Source organism: Muntiacus reevesi, chromosome 14 (genome assembly GCF_963930625.1).
Source record: "Muntiacus reevesi chromosome 14, mMunRee1.1, whole genome shotgun sequence".
Classification (NCBI taxonomy): domain Eukaryota; kingdom Metazoa; phylum Chordata; class Mammalia; order Artiodactyla; family Cervidae; genus Muntiacus; species Muntiacus reevesi.
The window spans coordinates 34,087,376-34,104,710 of record NC_089262.1 but is presented as its reverse complement, the minus strand read 5'-3'; the positions used below and the strand labels follow the sequence as shown (position 1 = coordinate 34,104,710).

General features: G+C 36.4%; 1 protein-coding gene across 5 annotated transcripts in view; it reads left to right on the top strand.

Moving 5' to 3' along the window:
* Nucleotides 1-17,335, top strand: part of RICTOR (RPTOR independent companion of MTOR complex 2) — a 118,909-nt gene that overhangs the window by 21,468 nt on the left and 80,106 nt on the right. For all 5 annotated transcript variants that reach the window (XM_065905123.1, XM_065905121.1, XM_065905119.1 and 2 more), the window contains one exon: nt 12,768-12,865. In XM_065905123.1, coding sequence (XP_065761195.1) covers nt 12,768-12,865 — 98 coding nt within the window. The remainder of the gene's footprint in view (nt 1-12,767; nt 12,866-17,335) is intronic.

The window sequence follows — 17,335 nt, the reverse complement described above, 5'->3', positions numbered from 1 at the left end:
TCCTGGATGTAATTTTCTAGTTCAGACATTATTACTGTTGGCTGTAGAAGGAAATTTTGGAAAGTTTTTTTTTTTTTTTTAAAGGATGAATTAATTTGATTACAGGACATACTGAATTTGAGATGACAGATCACCAAACATGAAGACAGATTTGTTTTTTTAACAAATGTAGAATAATGAAGATAAAATGTAGAATTGAAACCTTGAGGCTTTGTTTATTTAAAGGTTAAAATTGAATTTGTTAGTGTTACGGGCACAATGAAAACAGAAACCTAAGGGCAAATGATAGAATTTTTGATAATATTAAAGAGTATAAAATAGGAGGAAGGAATGCAAACCTTTAAGAGAGGTACGTAAGCAACAGTGAGAAATAGCTATGAAGAGGACCAAGATAGTGTGATTTTAGAAACCAAGAGAAAGAAGGTAGGTTTGGTTATCATTGGCCAATAGTACTATAATAGAAAAGTCAGGGAGTTTGAAAAGCTGAGAAAAAGCCTTTGCATTGGGCAAATAGTGAACTTGTAGAGGACAACTTTATTGGAATGGTAGCCTAGATACCTAATTGGTAGAATTTAGAAGGTGAGGTAAGAATTAATTAACTTGAGTCTCAGAGAGTTTTGGTGGAAGTAATGTCACATTAAAAATGGGAAACAATGGGCAGAAGCATTTTTTCTTTTTAAGACGGGTAAAAGACAGGTCAATTAGAAATAGTGAGTAATTGATGATGGAAATACTGGAATTAGTAAGGTGTGAAACCAAGAATACAAATGGAAAAGTTAGAAATAACATTGTAATAGCATTTTTCAACTTTCTAGCTCACATTCAGATTGTGCCCTGCAGCCGGTGTATTTGTACCCTTTGCTCCTCAGTCTCTGAGAGGGAAGTCCTTAATTACATTCATAGAAGCCACCTGTCAGACAAGTGATCCTATCTATAAATAGTCATTTCATAGAGAAAAACAGAAACATGAAAATAGCTGTACAAGCAAAACGTACATCTGAGTTTGTAAATAAATCTAATAGGCTGGGGGTATATAACAATTAATTGTCTCACCTTTTAGGCACAGCTGTTCTGTTCTTTGGCAAGGTCATTTACATAGTGAATTATTTCAGAGAGAAACAACTTTTTTCTTATGATGAAAGATTTCTGACGAGAGGACTGTGGAAACCTAATGATTTAACAGACTAAGACATAGAAGTTTTAGCAGATCATCCAGTGATTGTAATCTTTATATGGAAATTGATTTTAGTTACTCACCATCTAAGAAAATGTTCTTATTGCAGACAGTACTTTTCATAGATTTTCTGCAGAAAAACAGCAATAAAATAATGTGATGACCAAGATTTCTTTGAATCTTTTTTGTAGCCCAGTGAATGGCTTTTGTGTATACTTTGTATGTGTTCACAAAGTGAAAGTACTTTGTGAATTTGGTTACTATTTTGTACAGGAATTATCTCATAGCAAGTGTTAGTAAGCCTAAGTATTCTGATCTCTAATTTTACTGTAAAAAAGGGAAAGAGATGAACTCTTAAGAAAGTACTTCATATTTTTTCCCCAACTCTTCTTCATTTTCTACCACAAACATCTAAGTTATCTTTACCAGAAAATCTTTAAAAATTCACAAATTACTTACCATGTAAAAATAGATGATGATGAAATGATTAGAAGATAATTAGGTAAGGTAAATAGTTAAGATCAAGGCAGTTCATTGTTAATCATATTAAATAAGCTTATTCTTACCTTAGAAAGTGTGATTCCTTTTCAGATCAGTAGTAATTGAAAAACATACATTAAAGCAGTGTGATCTTTCTTATTTGCTCCTTTTTTATATGCATCTCTACTATAGTTATTATCATTTTTATAATTAATCACAAGATAGCATTTCCATTATAAATTCTTACATTTTAATATTCACAGTGTGATGTGGGGCATCTATTCAGTAAATGTTTTTTAGGGTGGTTACTGTGTATCAGACATGATACTATGTATCATGCCATTAGGATGGTATCATAACAGTGAACTAAAGGTCAGACTATCATGTAATTACAAACTAGAATGTACATTGAATACTGATGAAAGACAGAAGAATTGCATATGCAGGGTGATTGCATATGGAATAAGATGGAGTCTAGAGTCAGATAACTTAGATTCAGATCTTACTACCATATCTGGTTTTTATATGAACTTTAGGCCAATGAACTAATGTTCATTTTTTTAACATGAGAATGATAATATTAGCATCTACCTTGTGTGGTTGGTATAGAGATGAAAACAAATTTTTTCATGTAAAAATATTAGCAAAATATGTTGTAGTACTTGTCTTACAGTCTAGTGAAGTCTATCAAATTTTTTGTTTTCCCAGAGTATTACTAGTAAGTATTACATATATATACACCTATTCTCATTTCATGTTCATCTCCAGACCTGAGACCATGTCTTATATTTAGTAATATTTCTCATCTAAGCAGTTGGCATAGTGAACCCTGAAATGTACAATTGAATGAAACTTAGATGACTTCCCTAGTGATCCTGTGGTTAAGACTCCCAATGCAGGGGCCATGGGTTCAGGCCCTGCTTAGGGAAGATCCCACATGCCGCATGACCAAAAGAAACCAAAAGAAAGAAAAAAAAAAAACCAACAGAAAACTTAGAATATCTAAAGTTACTCCCAAGATAAATCAAAAGTGTACTTTATAGGATATCATTGTATGTTTAGTTATATAAGTAATAAAATGGCTAAATACCATCTAAAGGGGGAAAATGTGTTCCTGTTATATTGTTCCCAGGATGTTGGAACAAGAACCCAACAAAACTATTCTCTTTCAGTCTCTGGGAAAAGGAGATAGAGAAAAGATTTAGTTGTAAGAAAATATACAAATGGTGGTTGAGTTTTAACTAACCATACCTCTGGTGGTCGTATCATTTACAGTACAGCCTAGTATACTTCGGGAAGTGAAAGGAGGTGGTATTAGTCACACTGGCATGATAGGTGTAAATTAGAACTTAGATAAGATACGTGTTCTGTCATAACTGTTGTGATAGCGGTATGAAGAATGTATCATGAGAACATAAAGAGGGGTGCTTGCAGGTTAAGGAAAACCTTTACACATCTGAGTAAGGCTTTTGAGGAATGAGAATTTCTTCCAAATCAGGTAGGGAAAGAAGGGGCATGCCTGGCTAAAGAATCCCAGTGCCATCTTGCTCTCTCTGTAGTCTTGCCTCTAAACAAATTATTCCCTCTCAAGAGGTGCTTCATGTCCATCATTCTTCTAAAGTAGCCCTATGAAGCTATTCAATTTTTACTATAATGAATCTAACATTTAAGGAGCTTGTAACTAAACTGATTTACTTGCAGAAGTAATTGATAGGTTTTCCTTGCCCATCTCTATTACAGTATTTATATTTAAAATACAACAGTGATTAATAGATTATTGTCTGCTTCAGTTGCTTATGAGGAAAAATGATAATTTTCAGTACTGAGGGTAGATATTTCCTGTTCCGCATTCCAGATTGTTACACCAGAACAAATGGATGAAGATTACAAAGGGACAGAGTTTGGCATCAGTATAAGGGGCAATATTCTACTACTCTATCAAAAATAGAATAGGGTCTCCTAAGAAGTTTTTAGTCCCTTTGTGTTAAAGGTAAAAGGAAGGCCGTTTTCCCAGGATGCTATCATTTCGATAGATGTTTTCTCTCCTAAATTATATAACTCTTTGGTATTAATAATTGTTAGAGTTTCAGAAAATGTTAAATAATTTGAAGCAGTGCTTCCTTACCTTTTGGACCTGTGGGTAAGGGTGAGAAGATGTACTTTCACTGTCCTTGCTGATGGAGGAGACAGATTTGTTGCTGGCTTTTACAAAGGAAATACTAGCTATAGGTATTGCCATGTATTTTTAATCCTTTATGTCTGCTCACAATAAACATAGATAATATTAAGATGTAATTAAGTAATACACATCAGATTTATGTAGTCACATTTAATTTTGTTATTTTATGCATCCAATTTTTCTAGCTTAATGCTTATTAGCATTTGTTCATGTATATTCACAAATAAAACACAGAAAATATTGTCCAACTCTGCTCCCACTCCTCATCACTCTGCCATTTTTAAGAAGGCAGATCAAAGGATTTTACTTCAAAAATGAGCAAATCTTGGATCATAAAAGTAATACGCTAAAATATGTAGCCAAAATTAATTAATTTAGACACACTAATATGCGAATTAAACATTTGTTTGGGCTGGCCGCATAACTTTCACTTAATTGATCCATAAAAATTGTTTTTGTAAGCAGATAATAACTAACTTTAATGATAGTTGCTGCTATTTTTTGAATATCTGTTATGGGCTAGGTGCTCTGCTAAGTAAGTTGTACCTCACACCTTGAAACAGTGCCTTCAAGGTTAGGTAATTAGTATAATATATTCACTATAACCTTGGGCTTCCCTGATAGCTCAGTTGGTAAAGAATCCACCTGCAATGCAGGAGACCTGGTTCATTTCCTGGGTCGGGAACATCCACTGGAGAAGGGATAGGCTACCAGTATTTTTGGGCTTCCCTTGTGGCTCAGCTGGTAAAGAATCTGCCTGCAATGAGGGGGACCTGGGTTCAATCCCTGGGTTGGGAAGATCCCTGGAGAAGGGAACGGCTGCCCACTCCAGTATTCTGGCCTAGAGAATTACATGGACTGCAGAGTCTATGGGATCCCAAAGAGTTGGACGTGACAGAGTGGCTTTCACTTACTTATTCACTATAATCTTAACATTTTATGGAAAAAAACCAAAATGAACTTTTTGGCCAACCCAGTATAAGAAAGTGGTGCCTGTGAGGTTTAATAACTTAGTCAAGGATACATGGTTTGTAGGTGATTAAGCTAGATATCTTTCAAAACTGTGGTTTTTCCAGTAGTCATGTACGGATACGAGAGTTGGCACATAGAGAAGGCTGAGCACTGAAGAATTGATGCTTTCGAATTATGGTGCAGGAGAAGACTCTTAGTCCCTTGAACTGAAAGGAGATCAAACCAGTCAATCCTAAAGGAAATCAACCCTGAATATCCATTGGAAGGACTGATGAAGAAGCTGAAAGTCTAATACTTTGGTCACTTGATGCGAAGAGTGCACTCATTGGAAAAGACTCTGATGCTGGAAAAGATTAAAAGCAACAGGAGAGGGGGTGGCAGAGGATGATATAGATATAGATAGCATCACCACTCAATGGATATAAATTTGAGCAAGTTCAGGAGATAGTGAAGAACAGCAAAGCCTGGCATGCTACAGTCTGTTGGGTCACAAAGAGTCAGACACAATTTAGCGAGTAAACAGCAGCAGCAGCAAGCTAGATTCAAATCCAGTTCTTTTTTATTTTAGAATTGTTCTATTACTTGCAAATAAATGTATGCCACTAGTATTTGGTCATTAATTTACTCTGTGTACTTGAACCAAAATTTAAAGTATCTTTTATCCTGTGTATTTATTGACAGGTAAGGATATTATTAATAATATGATTTATCACAGTATATTACAAAGCAGTATATATTGGAAACATTTAAAAATAAATGCATGCTTACTCATGTATATATATATACATCTGTGTATGTATGTATATGTTCATATATGGAGAATTAAGCTAAAGGGGGAATGATATATATATATATGTATGTGTCTATAGATGTATAGAGATAAAGGTTTCTTTACTGTAGTTTTCTTTTGGTGTTTTTCTGTATATATATTTGTATCTATGTGTGCATGTTTGTGCTTAAATAATATTAAGTTGCTGAATATTGACTATAGTTCTTTCATTACTTCCAGAGAGTCACTGGGAACATGCATAGGACTACAAGTTACACAATAAGAGGAAAAGAGCAACTGTGATTTTAGTGGTTCTTTTGTGTTTTGCTTCCTTGCATTTGAATGGTTGGCCATCATTGCCAGCTAGCCACATTTTTTTTTTCTCTTTTTTTCTAGCCACATTTTTTTTTTCTGTCTTTTTTTCTAGCCACATTCCCCCCCCCCCCCCACCCTCTCTTTTTTCCTTAATGCAACTCTGGGCTAAACTACTGAGCTTCAGGGAAATCCTAGTGGATTATCTCATTTGTGCTTTATACATTTCACACAGCACAGTTTTTGAGAGGCTGAATTGGAAACATTAACTGAAAGTAGTAAGAAATAAGAGAGGTAAACTCCTCCTTAAATTCTCTCCCCTGTGCACCATCCCCCGCACCCCCAATAAAAAGCCCATTGATCTCAGCTTGCTCATGTAGTTTTAAGTTCTGACTCTCTAGCATAGGAGTTGACAATTGACAGCTCATGAGCCAGTGTTATTGAAACATAGCCACATTCATTTACTTACCTATTTTCTCTGTTTCTTTCTTGATTACAACAGAATTGAGGTTACAACAGAACAGACTGTATGGCCTAAAATACTTACTGCCTGGGTCTTTTTAATTAAAATGTTTAGGTACTCCTGATCTAGCACATAAAGAAGAAACCAGGGACTTCTCACTTAACCAGGGAAAATTTACCCTCCTATTTGAAGTTATGGATCCCCATAAGAACATTGTAACATATGAGCAAAGGTATAATTTGATGTTTAAAATGGCCCTAATGCTATTTTTGAATTTGTCTGGGAAGAAATATGGGTTTCTGGGAGGAAACATGTTCTGTCTTTGAGGAAATATATTATGAAGAAACTTTGAAGTTCTTCCATATTCCAATTCTGTTTGGGGGTTCCTGGTAATTGTATGGGCTTCCCTGGTGGCTCAGATGGCAATTACATATAAGACAAATGGATGAGGAGGGGAAAGAAGAAGAAAGGCTGATTTGTTTTGATTTGGATTGACAACAACAGTGCATTAAAGTGTAGTCGGTTCATTTTATATCTGTATTTATTAGGCAAACATTTGACACGATATTGGCTTCTGACTACCTGTCAGTTTTCATTTTGTGGCTTTTTTTGTTGTTAATCTTCAGTTTTCTTTCAATTGTATGTCAGGTCCAGTAAGAAATGATGTCTCTTGTTCATTGATGTATTATTCCCAGTACCTAAAACAGTACTTGACCATAGTAGGTGTTTAGTTAATACTTCTTGAGTGAGTCAGTTTAGACTTGAGGTTTTATTTTTGTCACAAAATTGTGGCTTTTCAAAAATGTCTGCAATCAGTTTGTACCTAGAAAATAGGCAATAATTAGAAATATGCAAGCCTTTTTGAAAACTATATCTTCAACCTAATCATTGTAAGTATTAGTCCTATTACATATTACATAGCAGAAACTGGGTCCTCACTTTAGTGAAACTGTTTGATGTCTGACTACTCAATTATAAATTGATGTAAGATGGTTAAATTATGTATTTACAGTAGGTGAATTTCACACTGGCTTTTAGTAAACTCTGACTTGCAAACTGGTATAGGTTCTGAATTAGTGCAAGTGTTGTTAAAAATTGTATTATGTTCTCAAATATAGTTAAATCATTTAAAAATCATTGGCTTACTTATAATTTTTCTTTTTCAGTGTCTCCAAACGGGTACCATTTATAACAAAAAGATATTACTAATAGTGATCTATTCATAGTTCCTTGCAGTTTTTTTTATATGAGCTCTGATACCACACAGTGATAAGCTGTTTTCATTCCATGTTTAAGATGAAAGAGTTACTAATTATAAAGACATACCCTAAACCATCTAATATTAGATCAAATTTCATTGAAGTTAAATATATCTAGTATTTGTAGGAAATGTTCTGAAATCAAATGAATGATCTTGTTGTTCAATTGCCCAGTTGTGTTCAACTCTTTGGGACTCCGTGGACTGCAGCATGCCAGGTCCCTGTCCCTCACCATCTCCCAAAGTTTGCCCAGATTCACATCCATTGCATCTGAGATGCCATCAAGCATCTCATCCTCTGACACCATCTTCTCCTTTTGCCTTCAATCTTTCCCATCATCAAGCACTTTTCCAGTTAGTTGGCTGTTCACATCAGATCAGCAAAATACTGGAGCTTCAGCTTCAGCATCAGTCCTTCTCATGAGTATTAAGGATTGATTTCCCTTAAGATTGACTATTTTGATCTTGTGTCTTAGTCCCTCGGTGGTGTCCGACTCTTTGCAACCCCATGGACTGTAGCTCACCAGGCTTCTCTGTCTATGGAATTTTCTAGCCAAGAATACTGGAGTTTTGTTGCCATTTCCTTCTCCAGTGGATCTTCCTGACCTAGGGATCGAACCCAAGTCTCCCACATTGCAGGCGTAGGCTCTTTACCATCTGAGCCACCAGGGAGACCCTGGTGGGGTTTGATCTTAGTATGTAGCAATTTCAAAGCGATTGGAGATAGCTAGGATATGTAATATGCTTAGTGGTTTGACACTAACCAGTGTGTGGTTGTCATGGCTCATGTTGAGTATAACAGAATGGAGAGAAGCAGATGCAAGCTAAATTTATAGAACAATGTGATGTTTCATCTGTTGAGGAAAACACTTATTCAAAACAAATAGTTCCTTAGTTTATGTTAACATTAAAATCTCAAAGGAAAGTCATAACGGGTCTTAAAGTAAAATACCAATAATGTGACAATTTTTTCTTTTTTAGATTGTGCTTTTGTTTAAAGCAAGTAAGATGCTGAATATGTTAATAGAAAAATAACTTGAATATTGACACTGTATCCAAGGGTTGGTAGATTCTCAACCACAGGGCAGTTTCTGGCTTTGGCCTGATTTTTTAAAACAGGTGAACTAAGGGTTGTTTTTGCATTTTAAAAGCTTTTTTTTTTCTTTCAGTATTTTAAAGATGTTCCCCTGTCTTCTCATTTGCTTTGTTTTCCCAGAGAAATTTGTCTTTCTTCTCTTTATTTCTCTGTATGTAACTTGTCTCTCTTTGTTGTTTAGTCACTAAGTCATGTCCTATTCTTTGAGACCTCATGGACTGTAGCATGCTGGGTTCCTCTGTCCTCCACTATTTCCTGGAGTTGCTCAAATTCATGTCTGTTGAGTCTGTGATGCTGTCTAACCATCTTATCCTTTGCCATCCCCTTCTCCTTTTGCCTTCAATCTTTCCCAGAAACAGGGTCTTTTCTAGTGAATTGGCTCTTCTCATCAGGTGGCCAGAGTATTGGAGCTTCAGTATCAGTCCTTCCAATGAATATTCAGGATTGATTTCCTTTAGGATTGATTGGTGGTCTCCTTGCAGTCCAGGGGACTCAGGAATCTTCTCCTGCACCACAGTTTGAAAGCATCAATTCCGCGCTCAGCCTTCTTTATGGTTCAACTCTCACATCTGTGTATGACTGTTGTAAAAACCATAAATTTGACTATGTGGACTTCTGTCAGCAAAGTGATGTCTCAGCTTTTTAATACACTGTCTAGGTTTGTCACAGCTTCCCTTCCAAGGAGCAAGTGTCTTTTAATTTCATGGCTGCAGTGGTTTTTTTTTTTGCAACCCCATGGACTGTAGCCCACCAGGCTCCTCTGTTCATGGCATTTCCCAGGCAAGAATACTGGAGTGAGTTGCCATTTCCTTCTCCATGCAGTGTTTTTTTAATCTGGTTGCTTTTAAGATTTTTCCTCTACCAGTGATTTTGAGTAATTTGATTATGGTGTACCTTGGCCTAGTTTTGGTCCTTTTCCTTGTGCATGGGATTGACTGAACTTCTTGGATTTATTGGCTTACTTTGGTCAAACTTGGAAAGTTTTCATCTATTATTTCTTCAGTTAATTCTTCTATTCCAAACTTTTTGCTTTAGGGACTCCGGTTACACATACTGCAATTTTGTTAAGCTGCTTGAATCCCTATAGTTTGCTGATGGTCTTTTCATTTTTCCTTTTTCCCTTTGTGTTATATTTTTGATAATTCTTATTGCTTTGTCTTCAAAATTCACAACTCTTACTTTCTATAAAAGCTATTACACTTTTTATCTCATCCAGGATATTTACATCTGAGACACTATAGTTTTCATCTCCAGAAATTCAGTTTGAGTGCTTTTTACACTTTTCATGCCTCTCCCTAAGGTTTTGAACATATAGACTACAGTTATAAAAATTGTTTTAATGTCCTTTTCTGCTGATTCTGTTAGGTTGTTGCAAGAGTAATTGAGGTTTGTCATTTGATATTGGACTTTGCCATTTGATATTGGAATAGTCTTAAATAAATGTGATAATGTTATGCATAATTTTAATGCACATTTCTTGCTTTGGTTTTTTGCTAATGATTTATTACTTGCTGTTTATATTTTAGACTAGGGAAATGATGTTACACAAAAAGTAAATTTGAGTGATTTTCTTATTCAAGTTCAGCATGGGTCATAAAGCAGCAGAGACATCAGACATAAACCAGACAACTTGCAACATCAGTAACACATTTGCCCCAGGAACTGCTAACGAACGTACAGTGCAGTGGTAGTTCAAGAAGTTTTTCAGAAGACACAAGAGCCTTGAAGATGAGGGGTGCAGTGGCCAGCTGTCGGAAGTTGACAACAACCAATTGAGAGGATCATCGATGCTGATCCTTTTAAAACTACATGAGAAGTTGCCCAAGAACTCAGTATCGACTGTTCTTTGGTTATTTGGCATTGGAAGCAAATTGGAAAGGTGAAAAAGCTTGATAAGTGAGTGCCTAGTCAGCAAACAAAAAAAAATGATTTTGAAGTGTCGTCTTCTCCTATTCTGTGCAACAACTAAGAACCATTTTTTTTTTGGATTGTGATGCGTGACTAAAAGTGGGTTTTATATGACAACCTGCAATTACCAGCCCAGTGGTTGGACCGAGAAGAGGCTCCAAAGCACTTCCCAAAGCCAAACTTAACACCAGAAAAGGTCATGGTCACCGTTTGTCCATCTGCTGCTGGTTTGATTCACTACAGCTTTCTAAATACCCCTGAGACCATTCTGAGAAGAATGCTCAGCAAATTGATGAGAGAGGCACTGAAGTCTGCAAAGCCTCGAGCTGGCATTGGTGAGCACAAAGGGCCCAATTCTTCTCCATGACAACGTCCGACCACATGTCTCAAAACTAACGTTTCAGAAGTTGAACAAATTGGGCTACGAAGTTTTGCCTCATCTGTTGCATTCATCTAACCTCTTGCCAACTGATTCACTTCTTCAAGCATTTCGATAACTTTTTGCATGGAAAATGCTTCCACAACCAGCAGGATGTGGAAAATGCTTTCCAAGAGTTCATCAAATCCTGAAGCATGGGTTTTTGCGCCAAAGGAATAAACAAACTTATTTTTTGTTGACAAAAATGTGTTGATTATAATGGTTCCTATTTTGATTAATAAAGATGTGTTTGAACCTAGTTATAATGATTTAAAATTCACAGCCCCGAACCGCTATTATGTTTGCACCAACCTAATATCTGCCAGTTCTGGGTCATTTTCAGTTGATTAATTTTTCTGCTTACTATGAGTCATGTTTTCCTGCTTCTTTGCATGTCTGATGATATTTGGATACTAGTCATTGTAAATTTTGCTTCATTAGATGTTTTCTATTTTTCTTTTATGATTCTTACTGAGCTTTGGTCTGAGACATTTTAGTTATTTGGAAACAGTTTGATTCTTTCAAATCTTCCTTTGAAGATTTGTTGTGTGCTGTGTGCTTGGTCGCTTCAGTCGTGTCCAACTTTTTGTGACCCCATAGACTGTAGCCTCCCAGGCTTCTCTGTCCATGGAGTTTATCCAGGCAAGAATACTAGAGTGGGTTGCAATGCCTTCCTCCAGGATCTTCCCAACCCAGGGATCGAACCCAAGTCTCCCACATTATAGGTAGATTCTTTGCCATCTGAGCCACCACGGAAGCCCAAGAATACTGGAGTGGGTAGCCTATCCCTTCTTCAGAGGATCTTCCCAATCCAGGAATCAAAATGGGGCCTCATGGCAGGTGAATTCTTTACCACCTGAACTGCCAGGGAAGCCCAAAGATTTGTTAGGTAGAATCAAAGAAATGTTTAGTCTGTGCATGATTGTTCTCTACCACTGAGCCAAGACTTTTCCGAATACTCTGTCCAATGCCCCATGCACAGTATGGCCGTTAGAAACAAGCACTGCTCCCTGTCTTGTGTAAACACTGATATTCATCCCTTTAATTTTTTCAAGTGATAATTTCCTCACACACATGCACCAGTTATTGCTGTAACGGCTACACAAAGGGTCCTTTTGCAGACGTTCAGTATTGTCTCTGTGCAGTGTGCTGTTCTCTGATGCTCTTTGTTCTCCCTGGACTCTGAGCTCTGTCTCTTGAACTCAGTTTGCCTGGGTATCTCCTCTCAGCACCAAGGCCTGGAAACACTCTAATGACAGTAAACTGAGGGCAGTTGTAAAGCATTCTTGTTTTCTTTTTCATTTCTCAATGATTATTTTTATTTACTTCTTAATGTCCAGTGTTTTGAGAACTGTTGTTTTATATGTTTTTTTCAGTTTTTGGGTTGATTCAAATAAGACATTATGGTTTCTGTTACTACATTATAGCCAGAAGTGAGAGGTGTTCTGCAGTTGGGGTTGAAATTTTAGAATTAGTGGTTAAATAGTTCCAGGTGATGTAGAGAGTTGGACCACAGGTATAAATGTAGTAGAAAGGTGAAGGTCATTCAGTGAGCCATCCACATAAACTTTGAAGTCTCCTAAGTAGGTAAGTTAGAGACAGAATGTAAGACTTTAAAAAAACCGAGTCAAAGTTGTGAAGTTTTAATACTGCACATTTCATGTGTTTTGTTAGGGAAAATTATTTTAAAATTATCTTAATCTTTTAAAATTATGTTAAATTATTTTATCTGTTCTAGAACCTTCTGATAACTTAAGGGAGATTCTCCAAAATGTGGCCAAATTGCAAGGAGTATCAAATATGAGAAAGCTAGGCCATCTGAATAACTTCACTAAGGTAAGTAACTTCAGTCTTTACATTGTCATCCTAAGTTATTTTTTCCTTATTGTACTTAAAAGATATATCTTAACCACCGTTAACAAGAAATTCTTCAGTATTCCCTCAATATTAGTGTTTCCTTGGCCCTTTCTCATGGATTTTTGTCATATGTTTTTAATTTTAAAAGTATATTTGAATAATGAGAAGTACTTGATGTTTGTTGTCAAATATTTGGTAGATTCAGAAGAGAATAAAGGGAAAAGAAATCACTGAGAAATCAGTAATTCAGTCTCCACTATTAGTCACATAAGGATGTAGTTCTGTTGCCTTTTAATATTCATTTTTTGTGGTATCATATGATAAATATGTCGGTACATGAGTATGGTGTGTTGCATTTCATAGATGTAATAATTTCCAGAGAAATATTACCACTTCCTCTCCTTTCCCTGATACTCTCTTCCCATTATCTGGATCTCAGAACTCAACATAAATGTTAGGGCACTTATCCCAAATAAATATTAACCTGATCTCTATTAGCCACCAAGAATTCCCAAGTTTTATAGATGGATTGGTATGGTTGGGAGCCTGGTAATGCTGAACAGTCAACTCATGGAAACACTAAAATACATGTTATTCGAGGTGATGCCACAAATAGAAAATAGAATGCTTCCTTTGGGAAAATTTGCATTTTTACTTTACTAAATATAAATTATTCTACGTTTTATTTTTATATTTTATTGAAGTTTAGTTAATTTACAGCATCATGTTAGTATCAGATGTAGAGCATTTGATTCAGATTATATATACTCATTTTCAGATTCTTTTCCCTTATAGGCTGTTAAAAATATTGAGTATAGTGCCTTATACATTTTAAATGTAGGAAAAAGTGTTTTAGCTGCTTACTTAAAGTGTGATCCATAGACCTGCAATATTGGTGTCACCTTGGAGTTTGTTTGATATGGACAATTTTCAACCCTACCCCAGACCTACTGAATGAGAATCTACATTTTAATGACCATCTCAGATGAATTTGGGTGTACATTAAAATTTGAGTCACACTGTTTTAATCTTTCCAAAATGTTTAATTCTTTGCTACTTGGTAGTTAGACTGTGGTTTGAATTTGATTTTATTTCATACAAATAGAAGGGTAAGAATATAGTCACTATGTAACAAAATTTTTTTTTCCAGTAAGATGTTATATAATAAATAAAAAGTAGATTCGTTTTTTTCTTTTCATAGTTAGTGAAATATACATTTATTTTTTTCTTAATGAAACATTCTGGGATTTATTTTTATATAACATGAGAAAATTATCTTATATGAGTGAGGACAGTGATTTCTTAAAAAACTTTCAGAAACATTGAATAAGTCCTTTGAAGGGGTTTTCAAAAATGTCCTTGTATGTTTCATTTTTATGAATGTATCAAAAATCTTCAAATATGTTTCTTTAGTGTACTACTCAGGTAATGTCAGGTTTTTAAGACCTAGAGTTATTTTAAGGTTACAAATTGCATCTCCTGGTTTTGCTCTATTAAATTTTCCAGTTTTATGTCATCACTCTTCACCCAGGTCTAATAGTAACATGTCTTAGCACTTGCATTCATTTAACTGTTAAAAACAGTTAATAGAGGTTTATGTCTTGTTTGATCTCCTGGTTCATGTCATAATCAGGTAGACATCTAGTTATGTACTTCCATATCATTTACAACTGGGATTCTAAAAGAAGAATGAGTGTAAGAATGGCAGTGGTTTCTGTTATTTCACTTTGGCACCAGAATGGGTCCTTTTTTTGTTCAGTCCTTCAGTCGTGTCCGACTCTTTGCAACCCCATGGACTGCAGCACGCCAGGCATCCCTGTCCTTCACCATCTCCTGAAGCTTGCCCCAACTCATGTCCATTGAGTTGGTGTTGCCTTCCAACCATCTTGTCCTATGTTGTCCCCTTCTTCTCCTGCTTTCAATCTATCCCAGCATCAGAGTCTTTTCTAATGAATTGGCTTTATGTGGCCCAAATATTGGAGTTTCAGCTTCAACCTCAGTCTTTCCCATGAATATTCAGGACTGATTTCCTTTAGGATTGACTGATTTGATCTTCTTGCTGTCCAAGGGACTCTCAAGAGTCTTCTCCAACACCACAGCTTAAAAGCATCAATTCTTCGGCACTCAGCTTTCTTTATGGTTCAGCATGACTACTGGCAAAACCATAGCCTTTACTAGATGGACCTTTGTCGGTAGAGTAATGTCTTTGCTTTTTAATATGCTGTCATGGTTTGTCATAGCTTCTCTTCCAAGGGGCAAGCGTCTTTTAATTTCATGGCTGCAGTCACCATCTGCAGTGATTTTGGAGCCCAAGAAAATAAAGTCTGTCACTATTTCCATTGTTTCTACATCTGCTTGCCATGAAGTGATGGGACCAGATGCCATGATCTCAGTTTTTTGAATGTTGAACTTAAACCAGCTTTTTCCCTCTCCTCTTGTATTTTCATAAAGAGGCTCTTTAGTTCCTCTTTGCTTTCTGCCATAAACGTGGGTGTCATCTGCATATCTGAGGTTAGTGATATTTCTCCTGGCAATCTTGATTCCAGCTTGTGTTTCATCCAGCCCAGCATTTTGCATGATGTACTCTGTATATAAATAAGCAGGGTGACAATATACAGCCTTGACATACTCCTTTCCCAATTTGGAACCAGTCCATTGTCCATGTCTAGTTCTAACTGTTGCTTCTTGACTTGCAGGCAGGTTTCTTAGGAGGCAGATCAGGTGGTCTGGTATTCCCATCTCTCTAAGAATTTTTCACAGTTTTTTGTGATCCACATCATCTTTAGTCAGTGAAGCATAAGTAGATGTTTTTCTGGAATTCTCTTGCTTTTTCTGTGATGTAGTAGGTGTTGGCAATTTGATCTCTGGTTCCTCTATGCTTTCTAAATCCAGCTTGAACATCTGGAAGTTCCTGGCTCACGTACTGTTGAAGCCTGGCTTGGAGAAGGAGTCCTGAGGCGGTGTTAAACTCCAGAGAAGCACAATACAGTAGACACATGTGAGCCACTTTTGTAATTTTAAATTTTCTAGCAGGTCACACTAAAAAAGTAAAAGGAAGTGTGAACTTATTTTTAATAATTTTATTTAATACACTATATCCAACTTATCATTTTATGTAATTAGCATGAAATATCAATGAGATATTTAATATTTTTTCATACTAAATCTTGGAAGATAAGTGTGTGTTTTCAGCTCAGTTCAGTTGCTCAGTCTTGTCCGACTGTTTGCGACCCCATGGACTGCAGCACGCCAGGCTTCCCTGTCCATCACCAACTCTCAGAGCTTGCTCAGACTCATGTCCATCGAGTCAGTGATGCCATCCAGACATTCTCATCCTCTGTCATCCCCTTCTCCTCCTGCCTTCAGTCTTTCCCAGCATCAGGGTCTTTTCCAGTGAGTCAGTTCTTCATATCATGTGGCCAAATTATTGGAGCTTCAGATTCAGCATCAGTCCTTCCAGTGACTATTAAGGACTGACTTCCTTTAGGATTGACTGATTTGATCTCCTTGCAGTCCAAGGGGACTCTCAAGAGTCTTCTCCAACACCACAGTTCAAAAGCATCAATTTTTTGCCGCTCAGCTTTCTTTATGGTACAACTCTCACATTCATACATGACTACTGGAAAAACCATAGCTTTGACTAGAAGGGCCTTTGTTGGCAAAGTAATGTCTCTGCTTTTTAATATGCTGTCTAGGTTGGTCATAGCCTTTCCTCCAAGGAGCAAGTATCTTTCAATTTGATGGCTGCAATCACCATCTGCAGTGATTTTGGAGCCCAAGAAAATTAAGTATCACTGTTTCCATTGTTTCTGTGTCTGTTTGCCATGAAGTGATGGAACCAGATGCCATGTTCTTAGTTTTTTGAATGTTGAATTTTAAGCCAGCTTTTTCCACTCTTCTTTCACTTTGATCAAGAGACTGTTTAGTTCCTCTTTGCTTTCTGCCATAAGGGTGATATCATCTGCATATCTGATGTTATTGATATATCTCCTGGCAGTCTTAATTCCAGCTTGTGCTTCATCCAGTCTGGCGTTTCGCATGATGTACTCTGCGTATAAGTTAAATAAGCAGGGTGATAATATACAGACTTGACATACTCCTTTCCCTGTTTGGAATCAGTCAGTTGTTCCATGTGTGGTCCTGTTGCTTCTTGGCCTGCATACAAATTTCTCAGGAGGCAGGTGATGTGATGTGGTATTCCCATCTTGAAGAATTTTTCACAGTTTGTTGTGATCCACACAGTCAAAGGCTTTGGCATAGTCAATAAAGCAAAAGTAGATGTTTTTCTGGAACTCTCTTTCTTTTTCGATGAGCCAGTGGTTGTTGGCAATTTGATCTCTGGTTCTTCTGCCTTTTCTAAATCCAGCTTGAACATCTGAAATTTCTCAGTTCATGTACTGTTGAAGTCTCACTTGGAGAATTTTGAACATTTGCTAGCGTGTGAGATGA